Source organism: Uloborus diversus, chromosome 5, assembly GCF_026930045.1.
Source record: "Uloborus diversus isolate 005 chromosome 5, Udiv.v.3.1, whole genome shotgun sequence".
In the NCBI taxonomy this organism is placed as follows: Eukaryota; Metazoa; Arthropoda; class Arachnida; order Araneae; family Uloboridae; genus Uloborus; species Uloborus diversus.
The window spans coordinates 77079642-77105118 of record NC_072735.1 but is presented as its reverse complement, the minus strand read 5'-3'; the positions used below and the strand labels follow the sequence as shown (position 1 = coordinate 77105118).

Sequence of the window (25477 nt, the reverse complement as noted above, 5' to 3'; positions counted from 1 at the left end):
CATCGTGGTAGGAGAAAGAATATGATCATTGCAAGTAAAATTTTTCGATCTATACTTCTTTCCGGCTGAAAACTGGACACGTTCAATACCACCTAGATGTCCCAGATGGTAGTGGTCAAATGCAGATTCCAATGTAAAAGCGTTTTATCCAAATTCCCGGTTAACCCTCCTTTAAGCTGGCTAATTACAGTTGCTTTATAGGTGCACCGATAAATGTGTTTATTGCAAAGTGTTTTGCATATTTTAGGGATATCTTAGATAAATTTTACTTTTTCTATTTTACTGTTACAATGGACAGTTTAAGATCACAATGAATTGAATAAAAATCAATTACACGCATAAAGTTGGATAGTGCAAACGGAAAGAATTAATGTTAAATTTATGCTCAAATGCATTAAAAACAAAGATCTGATTGCATTATAATTGCATGTCTGGAAAAAAATAAGAGTCATGCGTACCACATATGTCACAAAGACTCCTCTCCCATTCCTAAAAACAGAAACAATGATGTAAAATTTTTAACAGCAACATTAAGCAATTTCGACTTTATGTATAGTGGACAAAGTACATTATTGATTAAAGTACTATAAAATACTGGTTTTACCCGCCATTAATATGTCATTAAATCACAATTTAAAATTGACAGAATGTTCGCAGTTTGCAATATTTATTGTATTTTCTTAAAACTATTCCGTATGTTTAAGAGGTAAACAAGTGCTGAAATATACTCTAAATTAAAGTTGTACTTTAACATTTACTTTAAAGCAGCAATGATCCGCCTCTTATTCAGTTTTCGTTTCAGTCACCAATTAACCATTTTTTTTTCAACAGTGAAAAAATATTTTCTGTTACATTCTTTAATTACATAGCGTCTAAGTTAACGTATGATAAAGTTCTGATAAAAATCTGCATAAAAAAAAACTTTGTAAATTATTTTGTTCACGTTAAATATTCATTTCGATTCATTTAAAAAAGAAAAAAAATCCCATTAATGATGTATCTCAAACATTTTGTTTGACACCTTTCTTAACACTATATTTAATGAAGTGTCAATATCAAATCTAAAAGTGCTTGAGTACACATCTCAAAATAGCATCTTACCAAATTCAATCTTTTATTAAAAATTAGTTTTATTACTACTAATTTTTCTTTGTGTTGATTACTTGAGAACTTTTACCATGAATTTTCCCAGAAGGTTGAAATAAACTAATAAAATATTCATTTCTGAAGCGACATAAACTAGTAATTCAAAATATTACAACTTATCTTGCAAAAATAAACAACAATAAGCTGCAAGTTTCCGCCCCAAACCGGGGCTAAAGCAGAACTACAAGCATTTACCGACTGCCCAGTAACGACATCCAGTGACTGCACTTCCTGCCTTTTAAGCTGACACTGACAGTTAAAATTGATTCAGCACATCAGCGAGAGTCCGCAAGCAGAGTGCTGCTCAACTCGTAAAGGGAAGGTAAAATCTTATGTATGGAACTTTTAGTTAACGTCTTCAGGCTCAGTAGCAACTTTGAATGATAAATTTACAACAAATATGTACGAACAGGAGCTAAACACGTACAGAGGTACAGAAAAACTGTTAAAGAAAATGTATGAACTTTTTTTTTGGGGGGGGGGGGACTAATGTCTCCTGAAGAAGCTACACCAAGTAATAGTGTTCTAAATTAGAAAAAGGAGAATTCACCAAATTGTTTATATTATATGAAAAATACACTATTTAAGAAATTCAGCATGCTTAATAATGTTTTACTGTAAAAATAATAAAAAGTAAAGACACTTTGTTTTTTTTTTACAGAAAATGTTATTTTCATTTGACTGTATTCAAGCTAGGAATAACAATGTGCAAATGAAATATCTTTTTTTTTCAGTAGTTATCTACTAACAAGAAATTGAATAATACTTTGCAGCATCGACACAATTTATATAGCTGGGCGGCACTTTTTGTAAGTGTTGTCAAGGGTTTCCCACTAGCGACACCAGGACTGAGGAAGGCAAAGCTCCAAGCTCCCCCCCCCCCCCAAAAAAAAGGGCGAACAAGGGCTAGTTTCGTCCGAAACAAAGACGGAACTGCAATCTCTGGATTTCGTAACCAGATTCGTATTGGTATATGGATGCCTCAGTTGCCAAATCGATTAACTCCACTTTATGAAAAAATCCCCATTTCTGCTTTAATATTGCTTAATCAATGCTTAGAATAGGAATTTATATTAAACTTTTGTTTCAGTCCATTTCTGATCCGGCGATGGCAGAAAATGTAACACGAGAGCTCATTCACTCCTATACGTATCACTATCTTCTTCATCATTTTTCTTAACTTTTTGTTTTATGGAGTTAATCGATTTGGCAAGTGAAGCATCCATATGAAACTAGGACTATAACAATATTTTTAATAATTCAGTTCTTAAATGTTAAATTAAAATTAATAAAATAAAAAAGCACTCACTACACCGAACAGCATTACCTAAATCTGATTAAAATTAAACTAATAAATATGCTTACGTCCTTTGCATGATGCTTATCCCTATGCTGTCTTTTATGCTGAATTTTCTGAGCTCCACAGTAATGAACTTCGAGGGGACTAGAAAAAAAGAAATTAGAGTAAGTTTTTACATAATTTTCAGGAGTAAAAATGGGGAATATATTTTAATAAATAAGACAGAAATTGCTAAAACACAAAGAAGAACTGTAGTACTCTTTTTGTTTAAAAACCTAAAGAAAAACTAATGACTAATCTGGAAAGTAGTAACGAAATCGCTTAATAATAACAATGGTTACATTGGAAATACGTTTTCCCTCCTTAAAGATATAATTTCAAAATTTTCTGCCAGCACATGGTGTCACAAGATGACTTAAAGAAAGTTAAAAATCAAACAAAGCCGTTATCTCTGATACTGTTGTAAAAACGTTCAGGATTGTTCCTTGAAAATAATGGGCAGCAAATGTGCCTAATTCCTTCAAGTAATATATCTAGCAAAATAGTAGAAGTTCCCAATTAAAACTCAGTAATTGTCCCAATAAAAACAAGTCATGTTTCTGGAATAAACTTGTAATATTCCAAGAAACGTGCATGCAGGAGCATCTTGGGACCTACCTGATTTTCCATGAATGCTCCTAAAGCTTGTTGAAGCTAAGGCGGAATTGCAAGCAAAGACCGAACAGTTTATTTTTCTACAATATCCGGAGACGGTATTTCGCCTTCGTTTAGGGCTGAGTCATTCTAGATGATGTTCTAATAAAAATGTAGGCACAACACCAAATAAATACGATGCGCATGTCTTCACGCATGTAGCTAAAAATATTTTTCACAACAGTGAGACGCCTGCATTCATGCAACTTGAAGCAAAAAAGGAAGCTTTGCAAATATACTTATTTTTTACAAGAAATGGACACAGAGAGAGGGTTGCTATTGCTATGTCCTCAAAAAATGTAAGCAAACGCTTTGCTTTATATCTCGATGTTTTTATTTCACTTAACTACTATTTATCCCTACAAATAAGGTCAGTTACATTAAATGGAAACAAATGACATACATACACTAGTGGGAATATTTGAAGATAATCTTTTGTTGACGCCACACAATTCAAATAAATAACTATAGAATCTTTGAACCTCAGTCATTTCTAGGAACGTAATTGAATACAATGACATGACACAAACTTGAAACCAGTTTTATCTACACGAATTCGAGTCACATATTCATCCACCACTTTTGCGTCATGCAAGCTAAAAGCAGTTTCAAATTCATGGAATGTACCGAATGGTTAATACTAGTGCTGGATTTCGGCATAAGTTTAACGTATTTGTCATGAGATGAGCTGGACAAGGTTTAATGCATGTGTTCAGATTGCATGAATCGATGCAATTAATGTATTTGCAAAGCAATGAATATTCTGTATAGGTGGTCACATACAGAGTTGTACTGCAGCAGACTTAAATTAAAGGTTCAGCAACTTTATGGACATGAGTTCAAATAATTTATTTCAGTTGTTGTAAAATCAGATTAAGCTCTCTGTATAGAAACAGAGTTTAAAAATCACGTATTCCTGTTCAAGTAATGAATACTTTTCAAGGCAATTAAGAAAGCTTAGTTCACATTAACTCATTCGTTTAGAGTGTAATATTTTTACTTACATACTTTCATTGACAAACTTGCTTTAACATGTATTAGACAAAATTAGAAATTTATGTCCTTCATTCTGATTTAATTGAATTCCAATGCAACTATCATTTTCAGAAAAAAAAAATAAATAAAAATAAAAATAAAAACATTCCTTCGGCTTAAGTTTTTCTCTTCGAGAAAAGTCTTTTCTCGGATAACTTCTCATCCCAAAACACTTATTTGCATTGAAAATAGTGTTCCTTGTAACACCGAAACACGTGTCTGCAGTAATTTGCAATTTTTGTGCATCAAAACGTTGGATAAATGATTCATTCAATTTTCAACCCCAAAGATATTTATTCGTTAATTATGCTGTCCGAATGTTTAATGTAACGTTTAAATTGTCTTTACGAAACCAATTTCAATGATATTTTAACAAAAAATAATGTTACCTACGTGTAATTATTTGTTATGTATTGGAAATGTCCCTTTCTCGCTTCGAATGCATCTGAAAATCCCCTCAAAAAATTTGGATTCTTATTAAAAATCCACATACTGTTTGGTTGGAATAAGAAAACGATATGAGTCTTACGACAAATAACACTTTGGATTCAAAATAGCAGAACACATTGGTAATGTTTTTCTTCGCTTCCTCTTGAAACATGGCAGTTTTTTCTTGCCTATGGCAGTCTTGCTTATGGCAGTTTTTTCGAAAATATCATATGAACCATAGGCAAGAGGTGTCTCTTTTTTGTTCAGAATGAAACATAATATTTCTCTCCATATATTTCAGTCTAAAAGACAAAACCGGCAAAAGGTAGAGGTTTCATCTTCTTGCACCGAGGTCGTAAATTAAGTTTAACAATTTCTTCTTCAAAATTGTGACATTTTAATTATGCATCACTATACATTTGATCGTTTATCCATCATCACACTCCAACCTTGTAAACTAACTCTGCATCAATATTGTGACAAGAAAGAGAAATAAGTAATTATTACGCGTTTGTTTTAATTCATTATAGCTCCAAATTCTCATGAAGTTACTCACAGCTCATACGGATTGCGAGTGTCTCTCTGAATGGGCAAGGAAACAGACGTACCGTAAATTGGGGCTACTTGAGCATCCAGGGGCTACTTGAACACATGAGAAAAAAGTGTTTAAAATCCATTCTGGTCCTATAAAACAATGTATAGACTTAAAAAGCTTCCTCCATGACCGGTAGCAGTACTAGGTAGAGGCTGGGGGCATGAAACAAAGTTTCTGCTATTCCCACCTTTTTCTGATTGAGGTTATGATTGCAAGTTGTCTAAACAGTTTTTTTTGTCTGCAGACTTTCACGTGTAAGTTCATGGAAACATCTGATATCACCTAGGTCAAGATATTTTTATGTTTCCAATCTATTTCTTATTAAAATAATAGTGTTTTGGGGTTATAGCTATATAATTAACACATTAACTAATATAAGTTAGTAAAAGTGCACTGGTTGCCTTAAAATGAGGCTACTTGAACCCAGCGTTCAAACAGCCCTAAACCACATTTCATCACTAAATTCTGTTAAGTAAGGTTTGTAATCTTTTAAAATTAAAGGGTAAGTTACTATTTATACCAGTTTTTTGCAGATCTGGGGGTAAAAAGGATCCGAAAGTAAAAGAGAACCTCTTGAAGTAGGAAATAAAGCGGATTATTAAGAGGAAAAATTACAATTGTGTGCACATTCAACTAATTCCGGAGAAATGTTTTAGAGAGTGGCATCAGCCCATTTTGCCTTAAATATATCACCTCTAAAAAGGAAATTAAAAGATTGTTCACAAAATAAGCCTGGGCATCCTGTGGCATTTAGTAAATAGGAAGAGCTGGTATTGAATAATGTCAGAGGAAAAAAATCATCCCAAGCCATTAAATTGAGATGTTTTCATTCTTTCTAATGTTTAAATAATGATCACTTCAATTAGTTTTAGCTGTAGTTAGATTATGTTTTTATTTGAGAAATTATGTCTGCCTAAAAATATGTTTTTATGTATATATTGATTTTATATTAACTTATATAAATAATTTGCAATATATATAAATAGTTTGTTCACTGAAATGTACGTTTTGAATTTATTTTTCAAAATCATTGGTCCTTCTTGATACCACCACCTGTTTTACAGCTTTTTCTCATGGATTTTCTGAATGGAACCAAGTAGCCCCACGCTGGGATACTTGAAACCAATTTTTAAAAATAGAAGAAAAATATAAAGAGTTTAAATTGTTATTTAAAAAAGGGGTTAGGTGGTAACAGAACGTCTGAAAAGTGGTAAAAACAGGGTTGTAAGTTCACACTATGGGTTTAAAAAAGCATTCAGTGTAAAACTTGCAAAAATTATGAAATTTCGGGTCCAAGTAGCCCCACTTTACAGTTACAGTTTGCGGGAAGACAACCGAGACAAAGACTCAAGAATACATCACGGCTAAAACAGATTCAACAGTTACATAGATCTTCTGAGAGATCTAAATTGCATTCTTTAATGGCTTAGTTCATTTTTTGGTGGATGTTTTTAATTTTACTGTAATTATTAGTCTTATTTAATGGATTGCTTTAGTAAAAAATTAAGCATTAAATTTTTGATTTCAGCAATACTGATTTTGGAAACTCTTGAGGAGCTACTAAGTGCTTTGTTTTAACCAGTTAAGCGGAAAATGTTGAAAATGAGCCGTGACATACCTATAACTGAAAGTGTTACCTTTATCCGGGCTTTTGTAAATTGTTGTAGTTTATGAAAAATTATAAACTCTTTTCCTCTGAAATTTATTTTTTCATTTAAATACAATAATACTTGCAAAATCATCAACTCGAAAAAAATTCTGTGATAAGATAGATTCAGAATTAGAATTTAAAAAGCGTTTTTCAATTGCAGTGCCGGCAAAAGAAAATCTTTACATTTGGTTGGCAATTAAAAACTTTACATGCAAACTTCTTGTCAGGATTTTATTGGCATGCTCTCTAGTGATTTGGCAGAATACCGAATAATCGGTCTCGATTGTGGGCGAATATTCGGTATTCAGCCAAGTCACTGAGAAGCATGCCAATAAATTCATGACAACAATTTTGGATGTAAAGTTTTTAATTGCCAACCAAATGTAAAGATTTCCCCCCCCCCACGGAACTGTAGAGTAATTTATTTATTTGTTTATTTTTTTAAATTTTTGATAATTAAATTTGAAAATTTTAAAGTTTCGAGTACTTGGTCACTCGTGAACTGTTCTGTTGCCTCCCAATCACCGCGTCCGGTTAAACCATCACCAGGGTTGGTACGGTGGTGATTGGTGGGGTTTAAATAAATAAATAAATGTATAAATTTTTGATATGTTCCCCTTGTTGTTGATGAGCAATATGTTGTAAATTCACAACTTAAACTGTTTTTAAGTACAAACAATCACGCATTTGAAAATCTATTGGCGTAATTTAGTTTTCTCCAGAAACATTGTAACTTGTGTAAACAAGTTTTCATTTCCCATACCACAGAAACAAGTCTTTATTTTTCTTTAAATAAGCTGCGGAAATCAGTCGGAAATTGAAAAGAGCTTAGCACTGTTATCTTTAGAATTTGAAATGTGAAAAGCAATCTAGTTTTGTCGATATCCGAATAACGTAAACATAAGAACGGATCCTAGAGAGATCATTATTTCTGCAGAATGAAAATATAATGACCTCTGAAACAGTTAAAATACTTTTTTACTATTATTAAAATAATTTGTCTGTGTAGTCATACCATATGGATAATTACTACAGAACTTACATTTTTATTGAATGATTACAGTTCATTCAATCTCTCGTAGTTAAAATATTAATACTAGTAAAATTTCTATTATTTGCGCTTCTCTATTACTTGTTCGTATTTTGTTCAACCGGTGGCAACTGGAGTACCCGAAAGCAAGCTCTTGGAGTACCCGAAAATCTGATAGGGATAAGAGGTTAGCTACTAAAAAAAAAAGAAAAACTGTATTGATGATGCTAGAATTTAAGTGCGGCAAAAGTTTGAGTAATATCGTGTTATCTTGCATTGAAACAAAAGCATTGCAATACTTTGTTTCTTAAATGATTTGTGGCTGTATTTCACCGTGTTGGAGCAAAACATTGGTTATTTTCCTAAATAAGTAAAGAAGCTCAGCACTCCCATTATTTTCTTAAACTTCTTTACTTTGATGTTTAATGAATAAAAACTTTGCAGTAAATATTCCATTGAAATAATATTTCTTGTTTTTTACTAAAAGTACCTGTATATGTAATTGAACTTTACCAGTTTAACTTCAATTAATGTTTTAATACTAAAAATAAAGTATATATGTTGAGCGTAAGCAAGGCTAATGTTACACAAAAAGGGATACGTGTAAACAATACACAAAAAGTTTAAGAATTCCTAATTTAGATCTAAGAAGCAAATTTTTCTTTTCTTTTTCAGTTATCTATGACAGTGTTTTAACACATTGTTTTTGAAGCGTTTATTTTTCATGTCGAAATATATCAGATTTAAATATCATTTCCAGTTTTTCAGAGTAAAGAACGATTCTTCAGTTGTCAGTATAAATTTGATTTAGCTATTACACCAAAAAGTCATTTGAATTGTTTCACAGTTGAAAAATAACGTGTTCACTTTTGAACGAAATAGCATCAATAAAAATAAATCATCACTAATTAGATTTAAATGTTTCATACAATTCTTTCAGAAAGTATTTTTACAGATATCATTTTTATACAATAAAGGATTGGAGCGAAGCTTTTTAGGTATTTCTGTGAAATAATAGTTTCATATTTCATAGCTATGAAGATTTTGCTTTAGATAAATCCCCTTTTTTTTTCAGTGTCAATAAAATTTATTAGCGTAGTAATTAGTGAAGTAGTGCATTACATCAACTTATAATTAATGAACATTAAATCAAAATTTTTAAAAGTTAAACGTACCTATATATATATATTAAAGGTAATTAAATATTATCTAGTAAATTTAAGTATTTTATGTATTATAAGTATCTAAAAGGCATTTTAATCACATATTTATTCCCCTTGTCAATAATAGTCGAAAAGAATTTGTATAGACGAATAATGCTATGTAGAAGGTTAAGATTTGGGAGTAGCGGGTAGTTACGCTATATAGGAGAAAGTGGGGCAAAGTGAAATGGTACGGATTAATGACCTTTTTCAAAATAAACAAATTAAAAATTTGTTTTGAAATTACAGTATGTAAAGAAAAAACATTGTGTTTTATAATAAAACTTGCATTGTGCCTTCAAAAAAAAAAAAAAAAAAAAAAGTGGAAAATTTTTACTGTTTTTTTTTTTTTTTTTTATGCGGCAAAGTGAAAAATGAAATATTTTTCGAATAAAACATCTTCTATTCGGTTCTGAAAAAAGTTTTGAATAAAATAATGCGCATATAAAAGGATAATTTCAAAAATGAAAAGATAATGAAACAATGAACTAACAAATTAATTGATTTGTTAATTAATACACGAAAAAAAAAAGATTGAATAAAATAATGAATGAATAAGAAAATAAGAGAAAGAATGAATTAATAGATGAATTATTAAATGAAGGAATGTAAATAAATTAGTTAATTAATAAATACGTAAGTGATTTAGTAAATGACTGAATGAGTAAACGAAATGAACTATTTCACTTTGCCCCATCCACTTTGCCTCGCATGCACTTGACTAATTGTAAAAAATATAAAAAATGCAAATAAGCTAAATATTAGCTAAATAAATACTGCACCGAATGTTAGAAGGTCCCAATTAATACTTAAAATATGAATAACAAGAACTTTATCATTTGTTAATATCAAAATAATTTTTGACTTACAGCAAAATATTACAATATTAGTATCAGTTTTTGAAAATTGCTTCTATAATCATATTCTTTGATTTTCAGAGGTAACTTTTTCTTGACTGGAGTAAACTACATATGTTACTACATGCTTAAAAGTTTATAAATAAATGGCACTGAAAGCGGAAGAAATACTTCACTACTTCACTTTGCCCCGCTATTTCACTTTGCCCAATATTCCCCTACTAAGCAAATAAAACATTCCTCCCAAATTTACCTGAAAATCTGAGGAAATGCTCGTTTCAAAATGCTATAAACTAAGAAAAAAAAAAAAAACAACGAAAACCCCCTTTCCCTCAGTGATAATAATACAGGGTATCTGAAAAGTCCTTGACATACTTTAAAAAATCACGGATGAGCAACAGATTGACGTATGAATTTGCGGTTTGCACCATAGCACTTCACATGTTCAAGAATTTTTTATGACATCGTAAAAAAGGGATAAAAAGAACAAAAGGAAAAAAGAAAAGAAAAACATTAAAAGTAATCGCTGTTACGTCACAGTAAGAAAAAACAAATATCATGAGTCTTTAATCATCTTATTAAACAGAAAGCAATACCTTTCCTTACCCAAGTTCAATGTGTGCATCGTATGTTGCTCGAACCACATCTAAACGGTACTAAAGTTCATCCCATGTCCACAAAAGGTACGCATATTGACATCTGGTATTGAAAGATATTACTTTCTGTCAAATAGAATGATTAAACACTTCACTTGAAGTTTGTTTTTCTTACTGTGACGATAAAGCAATTATTTATAATTATTTTTTTTTCTCCCTCTTTTACGATGTCATAAAAAAATCTTGAACCTGTGAGTTATTATGGTACAAGCCACATATTCATACGACAATTTGTTGCATTTCTATGAATTTTTAAAATTTGACAAGGATTTCTGTATTTCTTTTTCTTCTGCTAGAATTATTAGAAACGTCATCGGATTCATGAACTTAATTTATTGATAGGTTTATATTATTTAGAGCAATTCTCACGACCTAGTAAAAATTGTCTCCATCATGGCCCTATTTTTTCGTACTAGTTGAAAGCGGCTTTGCAATTGATTGTATGCATGGGTTTATCTATTTCTCTCCCTCTTTTACTGCTCCTCGGCTTCCTATTTATTACCTACATTTCTTCTTCTGTGTTCTCTGTGTTGTTGACTTCTAATCCGTGTATTTATGTTCCTTGGTCATCTAATTGATTGGTTTCGTTCTTTGTCTGGTTCCCATTGGTTGACTTCTAATTCTATCCACTTGGTGTAAACATTGATGTCATTTGGTTGATGTGATCTCACTCATTACTTTCTTATTATGCACTGAGAACTTCCTTCTTTCTTTTTTTTTCTTGCACCAATGAAAGAGATCTACTGTAAGCTTAAACTTGGCATTTTCAGAATTTTTGAAACAATTTGTGCTTACCTTTGTTTCCCTTTTTACTTGTATTTGTACGTAGCCTTTTAACGAATTCTTAATTTAATGCAATTCAATAAATTTCTACTCAGAACCGCTGACGTCTCTGGGGAAAACATTTTCACGAGATCAGATCAGATCGGTGTAGACTCCAGAGTTGTGCACTATGGCTATGTTTGTAGTAGTCTATATCAGTGGCGTACCTAGTATGGGTGGCAACCGGGTGTTAATTTGTGGTTACCCCCCTCCACCCCCTCCCGCCTACAAACTCAAAATAAAATAAAATATGGAAACATAAAATTCATGCAATTTTCAGAAACAACTACATTTGTGTTATAACGGAATCTTAAGTGATCTAACGTACAAAATAAAATAAAAGTGGGGGATCTGGGGGTTTATCCCCTGAAAATTTTAAAATTTGTAGTCTTAAAAACGCATTTTAGCTTTATATTTTTCAAAAACTTGGATTTCACTTTGGGTGTCACACCCGAGACGGGTGATACCTAGGGAGGATTGCACCTCCCTCCTCCCGTAGCGACGCCACTGTCTGTATAATTTTAGTGTTGTACTGTATTAAACCTTTAGTATTATAACGACCGAGTGGTCATTTCCCCTTCAACAGGGTAAGCGAACTGAAGTACCGTAAAGCAGGACTGAGGAGTCAGAGTCGGACTCGAAGAGTCTAAGTCGGACTGATTTTGGGGTAAAGTAGTCGGAAATGGAATCGAGCGACGAAGGTTTAAAACTTAAAGATTCGAGTCGGCCATTTTCGCCTTAAGTCCGCAACTCTGCCAGCAACGAAGCCATAGTCGGAATCGGACTGATTTCCGGGTAAAAGAATCAAAGTCGAAGGCTCTAGAATCGGTCCTTTTTCCTCCGACTCTGCAACTCTGCAGCAAAGCACAATATCGAAATTCATCAAAGCATTTCTTAAAACGCGCGAATAAAATACATATGTGTTTCAAAACTTAATGCAAACACTTTACAGTAAATATATATAACATAATAAAGTCAGACCAAACAACGTAAGTAGAAGCACAAATTTATAAATTTGTGCTTCTACTTACGTTGTTTGGTCTGACTTTACTATTCAGCACAAAGGTATTTATTTATCTTATATATAACATGTTCTACCATTTTCCGTTGCGCTTTCATTAAATTTAATCCACACTAGCATTCTTATTTTTCTACTCCCAAATTTTCACCGGACTCACAAACTTTTAATTAGTATAGAAAAAAAGGAACTGTAGGAACTCTAAGCAGTTAAAATTCGCTTGTGATTGCAAAATCATTCCAGGATTACAGAAATGGCATTTTTATGTATGACCTCAAATGTAAGCAGACATTTTCGGATTATCTCATTAAAACGCAGAGAAAAAAGCCATTCTATTCATTCCTCGCTTGCATTTGCGAAACAACGGAACTAAAAATGTTCCTAGCTGTAGACATAATTAGCTAGATAAAAGTTTATTTTTCTGACAGTGGATACTTAATTTTTCCCTCGTGCACAATAACATTTATATTTTAAACGTCACTAATAGAGGAAATGAGACCTTTTCTTTAATGCACCAGTTTTCGAATTTCTGACGCAATTACTTTTTCTTTATTACAGCTATCTGAGACTAGAAAATATTCCGGTTGCAAATTTGATCTTAACATTTCTCCGTTTTTGCAGCTATATCCACAATCCTTCCCTTTTCTAAAACAGTAGGAAACTATTATCTATGTTCATTGTTTGGTTAGAACAGAAATGTTACAGAAAGCGATAATACTTATTTTTACATTTAAAATTGCATGCGAATGTCTAAATTTCAAAAAATACTGCTTAAAAACAGTTCAAACCATTATTGCATTGTGTAAAACGGTACGTGTCTTTTAAATTAAAACAGAGAATATGTGTTGTGTGCTTGCTCCTCATACAAATCTGCAGTTAACGTCTGGTCTACAACAAATTTGGTATGAAGATACTTGGAATCTAGTGAGTATTGGAACTTTCGAGAAAATAAAAAAATTTCAAAACTTTTGGATTTTAATTTTTATGCCATAAAGTTGTATTATGTTATAACATTCTATGTGAAATAATTACATTAAAGCTTTCTCTATATTCAATGTTTGTGTGTATGTGTGCGCTTAAAACAGAAATGCTGCAGCATTGACCTTTAACGCGATAATAATTATTTTAGTTAAAAATTATCCAAACTTCAAAACAAAAAGAGAAAATACTGCTTAAAAACATTTCAAATCATTGAATTGTATAAAGTGGTTAGGGTCTGATATACACTGCTCAAAACAATTAGGGGAGCAAGAAAAAACGTGAAGAAAACCGGGCGAGACGGCCATGTATTGGCATACAATGGATAGTACACGCGTATCAATGCGCAATACAGAAAAAAAGACGTAAAATAATTGGAACTGAGTTTTAATGCTTTGAAAGTATGGAAAAAACGTAAAAAGATGATTTAGGGCAACAATTTGGTTACATGTAAATGATGAAAAAAGACACTGTTTAGACATGATGCATAAGTTTTAACAAGGCGTGTGGGCTCCTCGAACACCTAAGACTGCTGCACACCTGTTTGCCATGGATGCGATGAGGTTATCTATCTGACTTTGGGGAATACTGTTCCACTCCCCAAGAAGTGCAATTTCCAAGTCTCGAACAGTAACAGGAGGCCTTGATCGCGCAGCAATGCGTCGTCCGAGCATGTCCCAAACATGCTCGACTAGATTCAGGTCAGGAGAGCACGCTGGTCATTCCATACGCTGTATTGTTTCAGCTTCAAGCATGTTCTCTACCAGACGAGCTCTATGCGGTCGGGCAATATCATTCTGGAAAACAACGGAATCTCCAATGGCTCCAGAGTAAGGGATGACATGAGGTCGCAGTATCTCGTATGCATACCTTCGGCCAGTCAAAGTGCCATTCCGAATGATATGCAAGTCCGTACGTCCACCCATGCTGATTCCACCCCATACCATCCAACCAACTCATCTGTATTGTGACTTTTCACGAATGAATGCGAGGTTATTTCGAGTGCCCCTGTCCTTCCATACCAGAAAGCGTCGGATGTCACACTCTGGGCTGATTTGGGACTCATCTGTAAACAACACTTGGCTCCAATCATGTTGCTCCCAATCTCGATGTTCAACATCCCATCATCTTCGGGCAGCACGGTGGCGTGGGGTCAACGAAATGAGGACCATTGGCCTACGTGCATAGAGCTCTCCCTCATGAAGCCGATTACGTACTGTTTGGCTGGACATCCTTCGTCCTGTTGCCAAGAGTAACTGTCTTTGCAGCTGCGTAGCATTCTCTGTTCTGTTTCGACGGGCTATTAACAGTATATACTGGTTATCAGTTGCTTCAGTGGCATGTGGCCGACATTGCCCTGGTCGACGTCTAACATTTCCTGTCTCTTGGAATTGATTCCAAAGCCTTGCAACAACACTTCTGGAGACTCAAACAGCGTCCGCGACACTACGTTATGTTTGCGCGGATTCCAGTCTGCCTATAAGATGTCATGTCATGGATTCCGGTAAATCACTCTGTTAAGACATTCTCAAGTAACCTTGTCTCAAGAAAAAATACTGTGCAATCGAATTTCACAGTTACGGCAATAAAACGGACGTTTCTGCAACATCTCGATTTCTGCTCTTATCTCCTTTTTCTGGTATTTGACGTCATGAACACTGATTGGCATATAAAGTTTTCTTTTTCCGTTTCCTGGTAGGCTTAAAATTAAGGATGTTTATATGTACATACATTTTATGTTATTTATTAGTATGAATCTTTGCGTAATTTTGTTAAAACCATGTGCTCCCCTAATTGTTTTGAGCAGTGTATTAAAACAGAAAATATGTGTGAGTGTGTGCTAGTTTCTCATACAAATTTGCAGTTTACGTATGATCTACAGCAAATTTGGCATAAAGATACTTTGGTACCTAGTGAAAATTGGAGTTTACCAAAAAGTTCGGACTTTAATTTTAATGCAATAAATTTGCGTTTTTTCATTACATTTTACACAGAAGTAATTTCTTGAAAGCTTTAATTTTAGTACACCAAAGCAAAAGCTGAGTCAAATAAAATAAGTCCTACCTTTGTATGACAGAGTATTGGAAATAATTGTTCTTTCAAGATCTTTCAATGATTTCTTCCAAGGTATGTTTTTATCGTTTGCGTTGATATATCACGGTAATAAAAACAAGTTAAAAGTTAGAAAGATTTTCGCTTTTAAAAGTAGATGGTTGTTTTATTTTACGGAATCACGTTCAGTAAATAATAATTTTAAAAAGTGTAGTTGCAAAAATCATTTTTACCCTTAAAAAAGAGGGGGGGGGGGGTATTCCTTTGGTAACGATTTGCAGTGTCTGAATTAAATTTCTTGAAAATTTATTTCATCTTCTGTAATTTGCTTTTTTGGTACCAAACATTGGACCAAAACTTTCAACGAAATGCAGATGCATTACCTAGGTAGAAAGAATATGGAGATGCTTTCATTTTTTAAATCTATTTGTTGTTTGAAGCAAAAAGGCGAAGAAGTACTGAACTATTTGTTTAATATTAAGAAAAGAAGTGCATTTTTTTGTCCCATAGCGACTAGGCAGAAAGAACTATTTTGTGGAAATGACTTCCACAAAATAGTTTATACTCCTTACGGTAATTTATTCCTATTTTTCATTATTGAAATTTTATCTGAACTGCAGTAAACTTAGTCTTACCATCACTTTTAGTCTTAAAACTAGATTTTGGTATAAAAACATTTGAAGCAGCTAAATAAAAATAAATAAGGTGAATATCGTTTTTAGAATCAAAATAGGGTAATTATACTTCCAAGACCCAAAACAGATATTTAGAAAGATGCCCTCACAAAAAAAGTTTTTAAGATACATCTTTTTCTCTTGGGAGAGCAGCATAATTCTTAAATCGATGAAAATCGAAATTCCTTTCAGATAAAAATCAAATGTCAGTTTCCTTTTAGCGCCGGAGACAATACTATATAGTCTAAACATTAATAACGCAAAGAGCAAACTTGGCGAAATTCCATTACCTTTTAACTAGATTCGCGATGAAGATAACGATAAAATTAAATAGCGCAGAGCATTTTAGTTATAGCTGAGTTCGGGGAATGAAATACTTGTTTCTTTTCAGTGAGTAAATCGACAAAAAGTCATCCAAATATCTAATGTACACTCATTTTTTGCGCTTTCATTTTTTAAATCTATTTGTTGTTTGAAGCAAAAAGGCGAAGAAGTATTGAACTATTCGTTTAATATTAAGAAAAGAAGTGCATTTTTTTTGTCCCATAGCGACAACTTTGCCTTCTTTAGCAAGAAAGAAATATCTGAGTTGTTTTTTTCTTTCCTTTCTTAAAATATTTCTTCTTAAAAAAATTATCAGCTGATACTCTAACCAAATGGTCAAAAACATGTAATATTTATGAAAGTATGCATTAATAATGGAAACATTAATTTATAATATAAGAAATGGGATTATTAAAAGGATATAAAACAAATATTTAGAAGTTAATTTTCAAAAATTAATGTTCCTTGTTTAGAAAGGCAAAGCTTACTTAGCATTTAGAAAAAAAAAAATAAAATTACTGAATCTTAACTTTTATACTATTATTTCGCACAATTCCGAAATTTTAACGATATTTTAGTCACGGACCAGCAATTTCAATGTGGAAAATAGATTTCCATTGCTAGATAAAATGTGAGAACTGCTTCAACAGAAATCACTTTTTTTCTCAAAAAAATAAAATAAAACTCTAATTTTTGTCTTGTACAAATGAGTTATTCAAAATATTCATTTGGTGCGTTTACTAAAATCCAAGAAAAGGATAATGCGTAAGCACACACAGCAAACGCGTAGAGAGACGAGAAGCTTGCCTGTCTGCCGAACACGTACTCTCGTTGGTGGTGAAAAGCGCCTGTGGGTTCTCCCGGAGAATGATGAGTCGAACTGGTGAGGGGGTCTCCTTCAGGCACTTGACCGCCTCGGCTAAGGTAGCCTCGCGGAAAGAAATATCATTCACCTAGAAAAAAAAACATAACCTTTTTTAAGATGATTTTTGAGGGAAACAATTGTTATTTTTGAATTTCTTTGATGAAAATATTATGCTTTTAGTTTTTTTAGATTTGCGCTCATATAAATAAGCAAGCTAAATAACAATATACGAATACAAGCTAAAGTTGTGGTTAGGTTTCTGGATTTTAGAATTCCGGGATCAATACCTGAGGTACTTCCCCATTTTGTCTGCACATTTCGTAAAACCCATATCATTTCCTATAGTTCATTTAAAAAGAAAAAAAAAATACTCTTTTCCCATTTATATCAACAGAAAATACTTATGTTTCTGCCAAAAACTTTTGAAATTTTTTATGAGAGAAAACATGCAAAATAAGGATTATTCTGGTTCAACTAGTTTAAGGGAAATTTTTGAAAAATCAAATGCAATTTAGCATTTCCGACTGCGGGAGGGATTAGAACCGTATTTCTCTAAAGCGAAAATAGTGATAGTATTTTTCAGTTCCAGAAAATAGAGAAAACTACTGCCGCACCGGACGTATAAAGCAAAATATAGACACTTTTTTTTCCTCTTTCCTTCAAGTATCAGAGCTATTTAGCGCTACGATAAATAGTTATGCATATAAACACTACAGCATATGTTTTCAATTAATCTGCAGCAAACTGGTAAAATTTAACTAAGAAAACTTTCTTTAAGTTATAGTAAATGAGAACAAAGAAAGCACTAGTAGTCCTGGAACGATACGCTAAAAAACGTACAAGAGAAAAGCTTCAGCCGAATAATTCATACGTATTTTAAAAATTATTTTAAGAAATCAAACTTGTGATAGTAATGTTTTGACTGTGCTGTGAATTTACTTATGTTAAGAGTTCGTGATAGAACTTCAAACTTTCTTTAAATGACGACACAGTTCTTGAGAAAACACAGGAGATTTATTTACAGCTATGTACAGGAAACATAGTTAAAACTGCTAAATCTCTTATCAGCAATTAAGCAAATATCAATTAACACCGTAAACTCAACGGTTACACACGTATTTACATCCAAATACGCAAAAATACAGCTCAAAGGCTTCACAAAACAGAGCTAATAGATGCTCTCCAGTGCACCGCTGACACGATTCACAAGCAAAAACTAACTCAAGACTAACTCCCGCCGTCGGCCGTGTCTATTTATAATTCTCGAAAGAGACCTCCCAAATATTCCACAAGATTACCGAAGTTTCCATTCATTCACAAACCTTATCATTCAGAAATGGAGGGGCTATATACTTCATTCGAATGTTAGGGGGGTTGCATGTATTACAATACAAGAAGCTGTTTACAGGTTATGTTACAAAAATAATTTTAAATGCAAAATAATGGAATAAACGCCAAATTTAGCTAGATTACAACAAATTAATCACAAAAATAATTACTATTTACAGAATTTGTAACATTTATTTCACTTTCTTGACAATTATTTAGTTTCATGGCCAAGACCCATAGAGAAGGCGCAACAAGAGACTAAAACGGGAGAACAGACAATGAGCTGTTATTCCTATGTTCGTGTCCTCATAGCTCATTCGTGTCCTCATAGCTCTTGCCGCTTAGTCTCGTGGTGAAAGTAAAGATTTAATCATATTATCCAAATTTGTAATTAAACCCGTATCAAACAAAAATCTAGTCTTCTTTTTCATGTCCTGTGTAGTTCAGTCAACCTTTCAAGAATTCGCACCCCCGCGCTTATGAATACTTGGAATTGATTAAGGTAAGCGCAAATTTTTATTAAATGAAATTCAAAATTATTATGCTAGTTTGAACAGGTAAAGACAAACTATTAGAATGGTAATAAGCTGTAATTTACCACCAAACCTAAAGCGAAGCTGGAAGTAATACCTACAGCCCAGGTACGACATCCAGAGATTGTAGTTTCTTCCTTCTGTTGGGCTCATCGGTCTGGAACTAATGAGCCTTGGACAAGGGCGAAACCGTGCTTTCTGAATCTCGTAAAAGGGCTTTCGATACATTCTTGTTATAATTTATAGTGTCTGAATGTCAGTTTTAAACCATTTTTACTTACAGCTAAAATGACGTCACCTTTCCGAAGGCGTCCGTCGGAGTAGGCTATTCCGTTCCTGTGCACTTCTGTGACGCATATTTGTTCCTGAAAGGGAAAAAAATTTATCAAGACTGTTGACTACAGGTCACAAATATTTACTATTGCAATTATCTACATGTTAAAAGGCAAATCAAGCCGAATTTTTATTAAGAATTTTAGTCACATTTCTTATAAAAGAAATAAAATCAAAACAAAACAAATAAATGTTGAAGGACATAAAAGCATGGAAGTCGAAGAGAATCATCATTTAAAAAAAAATAGATTTTATTAATTAAAAAGAAAGGAATGTCGGCATTTGGCATGAAAAAATGTATAACTGTCACTGCATGTCCCTTTTGAAACTTTTAGCTCATAAAATCTCATTAAACTAAAGACACATTTTAACTCATTTGCTCGTTTAAAAAAAAGAAAAAAAAACGAGCATTTAAATTCAAAAAAAAAAAAAAACTATCGAAAAGAAATTTTAATCCTTAATAATTGTTATTTTAACACGCTTCTTTGGTTTTTTCTTGTCTTTATAAAAAGATCATTTTTACAGACGACAAGGGTTCCCTCCATGTCGTATACAAAATAGCTAGTTTAATTTCAAAATTTTAGCATAAACATTTTTACTCTAATAAAAAGTAAAAACTGGCTTTAGAAAAACCGGAATAATAAATTTCTCACTGAAAATCCGGTTCAGACAGTATCCGAAATTATGTTCTTCGTTCTACGATACAGATAAAATAAAGTTATTAGTTTCAAAATAAGCACCTCGCTACAAACATCACATTAACATCAAAATGTCAAAAACTTTAATTTAAAATCAAATTTATAATTAATTCATGAAAAGATATTCTTAAAGTTAATAGTCATGTAGCATGTACGCAGAAAAAAACGCTAAATATTGGCTTTGTTTTACTGATTTGGCACGGAATTTTTTTCACTTTAATGGTTCTTACTGGCTTTTTTTAATTATTTGCTTTTTTTTTCATATTTAACAAGCTTTTTGTCTTTTTCAATGTTTTATTTTATTTAAAGCACTATTAAAATAATGCATGAAATAGCAATTCTTTTGGTAACTTTGACCAAACATAGTGGCAAATACTACGGTTGCCATACAGTCGTTAAAGTCGTGCATTAGAAGTTGTTAGTTTCAAATAGTGATAAATCCGTTTTGTCGCTAAATGTACCCTTAATCTAAACTCTATAGTTAGGGCAAATCTAACCTGGAAGCATTGTGATGGCTAAGCAGATCCTAACCATAGTGTAACGACGATGCAAGGTTAGGTTCATCCCAACTACAGCTTATTTTATTTCTCATTTATAATACATTTTTTCATTTAATTTTATAATTTTTTAGAGTAACGGCTCCAGACGAGCTAATTCTTTTCACTTCTCAAATTTTTTCACGGTACTTTTATATATGTTTGCATACATTTTTATTTATTTGCTCTCATGTGTGAAGAGGTTTACTTTTTGTTGTTTTTTTTATTAACTCCAAAGGTTCAAACACCGAACATGCCTCTTTTTTTATTCGATGCAATTTTAAACTATTTTTAAAATCCTATTCCGGAAGTGAGCGCTCCTTTATCGAAAAAGATGGGAGAAATATATTGCTCTAAAGTAGATGCTTTTGCATCGCTGAAGTTTGGAATGTTTCATTAAGCCGAAACATCTGCTCATAAAAGTAATTATCCTCTCGCTTTTTCTCCGCTATTCTTAAGTCTCCTAAGATCTTTTAAAAACAAATTATTAAAATGTATATACTTAGTGATCGGAAATACGCTCGATTAAATTCCTTTTCGTTAAAACATTGTTTCAAATTTGTTATAGGGAAAGAAAATTAAATATTTTCAAATTTTCTTAAGTATTCCTCTTGAATAGACAGGAAAATTAATCGAATGAAAACATACTTAGAGATTAAAGCATTTCAATATTGGTTTTTGTCCCTTATTTTTATAACTTAAAATTTCCATTAAGATTGCAATGTATTATTAGGTGAATTCTTCTGGGGAGCTTTGAAAAAAAAAATCTTTTACGCTAAATAAAGGAAACTTAGTTTTGTTTTTTGACATTTTTGATGAAGGAGAGTTTGATAGGAGGAAATGCAAAATGCCAACTGAAGCACTGTTGGATAACAAAACTTGAAAAAACTCCTACCGAACTGATTATTTAGGATAATTTTGAGACATTTCGGTTATTTTTGTGCCGCTTCAAATTTTTTATTTTTTTCTAAACTTAAAAACAAACTAGAAGGCTCAGTGCTGCAATTATCTGGCAGGAATTTAAACATTCTTTACTCTATTAAAAAAAAAAGTAGTATTTAACATCCTGCATTCAGCCTCGGGCATTTGTTTGCTTTTGACATCTTGAATTCAAATTATGTTTATCGCAATCATGAATTACGATAAAACCCTATTTAATGGGTTTCTTATTTCTGCTAATGGCTCCTATCGCAATCATAATTTCGAAAAACGTAATTTGAATTCAATATGTCAAAATTGAAATTGATGCTTGTGCTATATGCTAGATTTTGTGTGCTGTAGAGGTGGCGATTTGGGGGGGGGGGATAAGGGTAGGCAACTGCCACTCCAGTTTTTATGGTTAATTAATTAATTCTATTTTGAAAGGTCAAACTTTTCAGAATAAAATTATGTTTTACGTACTTTGTATGTCAGTTTACGAAAAAATTTTTCGCACAAGAAATAACTTTTAGTTTATGTATTCATTATTTAGAAATTAGTAAATCAATTTTTTTACTTTATAATTGATGCCACAATTGATACTACATTGATACTACATACATATTAAACAAGTACCTGTATACCACATTAACACAAATGTGATAAAGTGATACATACAGAGTGTTCCGTTTTAACCTGCAAGACCTTTATTTTCACAACCGTTAGTCCTAGATGTATACTTTCAATTTCAAAAATGTTCAAAACCAGATGCAGAGTTAAGATATTGAAAGTTCGAAGTGAAAAGAAAAATAAGTCAAAAAATACCAAGTTTAACTTTAAGTACGGGCCTCAGGTCCCCTAACTTATACTTAGGGAAATAATTTCCATTGAAAAATCATTCCAACACCCAAAGGTTTGAAATAAGTACGACCAATATTCACCGAGATATGAAACGCAGCGTTTTGTGACTTACACCACTTTTCACTAGCCATCAATAACACCTTTTGGGGAATATATAGCGGTTAACATATGTATAAAATCATATGTGTATATAGAGTGTGGTTTTTCAAATTGTTCAAGGTTTTGTAGTGTGTTTTTGCGTATCACGGCATAACATTTGCATTTATTTTTGAATAGGAATGAAAAAAATATAAATACTTTGATTTTCTACTTTGACAACCTACCATTCTTCTGAAAGGGCGATAAGTTCCAATCCCTTCTTCTGTATGGTCCCTTAAAACTTTGAAATGGAATAACTCCTTGAGTTTTGGTTGCACAAATGTCAAGTGTTTTGTGTCAATAATAGTTTTCAAAGCAGATTATTTCTCTAAATATTAGTTAGGAGACTAGAGCCCGTTTAAAAATTTAAAAATTTGGTATTTTCAACTCATTTTTATTTTTGTTTCAAACTTTCAATATCTTAACTCTGCATCTGATTTTGAATATTTTTTCAATCGGAAGTATACATTTAGGACTAACGGTTGCAAAAATAAAAGTCTTGCAGGTTAAAACGGAACAACCTGTATATACTACATTTATATTGACTAGTCGACCCGTGCGGAACTCCGCACTGTGTTTTGAATCGTTTCATCAGGCATTTTGCTCTTAAAAAATTTCAAAGAACATTATGAAGAAGAACGGAAAAAAGTAAGCGCATAAGAGAAGGCATGTAATTTGAAGACATCAGTAACAAAACCTCGTTAAATACAACGTTGTGATAATTTGATCATAGCTCCCCTTTTAATCGTACATATTTTCAATGCAAACATAAATGTCATTAAAAGTGTGGCTGAGTGGTGACTCGTGAAAAAGCAATAACTGTGCATGTGAAAAAACATTTGTTTAAATACAGTCCTGCACATGTCAGCATCTGACGGGAAAAAAAGAAACATTAAAGAGATATTTATTCGCACGTATTCGAATTGGCGCCATTCTAACTAACAGCTCGACACCCCAACAAACTTAGCAATTGCGCCTTCCTTTTCGAAAGCTATTCATTGAAGGAATGCGTAGTAAAAAACAGCAAAAAAGCTTTTTGCCAAAAAACAAATAATAATAATAATAAGATCATGCATCTGTGTTTTGTCATTAACCAGCATGATACGATTTAAAATTATTCGCAAAGCATGGAATTTGATTAAAGAATGACGAAGATCTCACGTAGCGATTGAAACAAACATTCTAGAGAAGTAATAAATTAGATTGAAAATAAGTGTTTTTATCTTTGAATACGGCTTAAATGCCCTCACATGTTTCTCTTTTAATCGAACACTTAAAATTCAAAACCAAAACCAGTTGAACTGAGTCCGTTCTTAAGTATAATTTTTCGAACGTAGACAAAATGTATTTCTTTTTTCAGCAGAACGCAGAGGAGTAGAAAATAATTTCTTGCTAATGAAGTTGATAATACTTTTAATGCTTTATATCGTATTCGCGCGAATAAAAAATTAAAGGTTTACTGAGTGAAACTCGTAGTTATAATCAGGCGTAGTATTTTTTCATTTGTACAAAAGGTCGAACACTGCTATTAGAAACATCTACATTTTAGCATACAATAAAAATGTTTTTCTGCACAAAAAGGATTTCTTTAGGTAAATCTAATATTTTTTATGCCTACATTATGCTGAGTGGTCTGGATGTAGTCAAAGAACACAGTTCGATTAACAATCAACTTATCCGAATGATAACTGTAGCCTGCATAAAGGAGTCGAAACACCAAGTAGCATTCCCACTGCATTTATTTTATTAGGTGTGTATGTTATGAACACATGTAATGAGTAATACTAATATAAATTTGATATTATGTCGGACAGCCCAAGCTTGCCCGAAGTTCAGATAGTTTATAGCCGAACGCTCTACCGAAAAAAACTTATCAATTAAACCGAACAACTAAGTCCAGTGCTGTTAAGCTTTATTAAAATATGAACACACACACAGGCTATTTTTTATTTTTATTTTTTTTTTTTTTTTTGCCGAAAGCGACGTAAAAAAATGGAAAACTGCATTAGAACTTTGCTTTAAAAAATGCATAAGAACTACAGGCAGCATCAAGGTTTTGAAACAGCAAGAGGCGATTTCGAAAACTTGAATTTTCGACCGTAAGTCTTTTTTTCGTCATTGGCCAGCCTGATAAGTTTTAAAATGAGAGGGGATTAATATATAAGATAAGATATTGATGAAAAATGTTTTTATTTTTGAAAATTTTTACAATTTGTTATCGCAGATTGCTTAAGCCGTTATAACTTAGATGGCAGCACGTGTTCATTTAACAGCACGGTTAAAATTCAAAATAAATTGAACTATGCTCTTTTTTAAGCGTAGCTTTTCGAATGTAGTAAAAATGTGATAAGCTATTTGTTTTTTAGCAAAAAGAAGAAAAAATATATATTTTACCCTTCAAATTGAGGTAGTATTTTATTTATTTGTACAAAGAGTCAAAAACTCATTAGAAGAACATATATTTCAATATACGATTTATTATTTTTTTTCTGAACAAAAAACAATTCTATTGTAGTCTGAAATCTTAAACCTGTTACTTATATTTTCGCTTACATTATGCTTTAATTTTCTTTCCAGAGCCAAAGCTTCAAAAAAAAAAAAAAAAAAAAAAAAAAAAAAAAAAAAAAAAAAAAAAAAAAAAAAAAAAAAAACACGTGCAATTTCGAAGTAATTTAGCACAAAATTACTGAATGATTTCATATCAGCAAGGAGCATTTTCTTCTCATTTATTCTATTCCCTCATAGTATGTATTCATTTAATTCAGTGTAATGCGCGATATTTCTCTAATTTTTTTGGTGCAGAT

General features: G+C 32.2%; 1 protein-coding gene across 1 annotated transcript in view; it reads right to left on the bottom strand.

Annotated features, from left to right (window-relative positions):
• Window positions 1-25477, bottom strand: part of LOC129222720 (multiple PDZ domain protein-like) — a 74994-nt gene that overhangs the window by 10678 nt on the left and 38839 nt on the right. Inside the window, exons 3-6 of the mRNA XM_054857252.1 lie at window positions 19471-19554; window positions 17289-17415; window positions 2512-2590; window positions 459-489 (exon numbers count right to left, since the gene is read on the bottom strand). Coding sequence (XP_054713227.1) covers window positions 459-489; window positions 2512-2590; window positions 17289-17415; window positions 19471-19554 — 321 coding nt within the window. The remainder of the gene's footprint in view (window positions 1-458; window positions 490-2511; window positions 2591-17288; window positions 17416-19470; window positions 19555-25477) is intronic.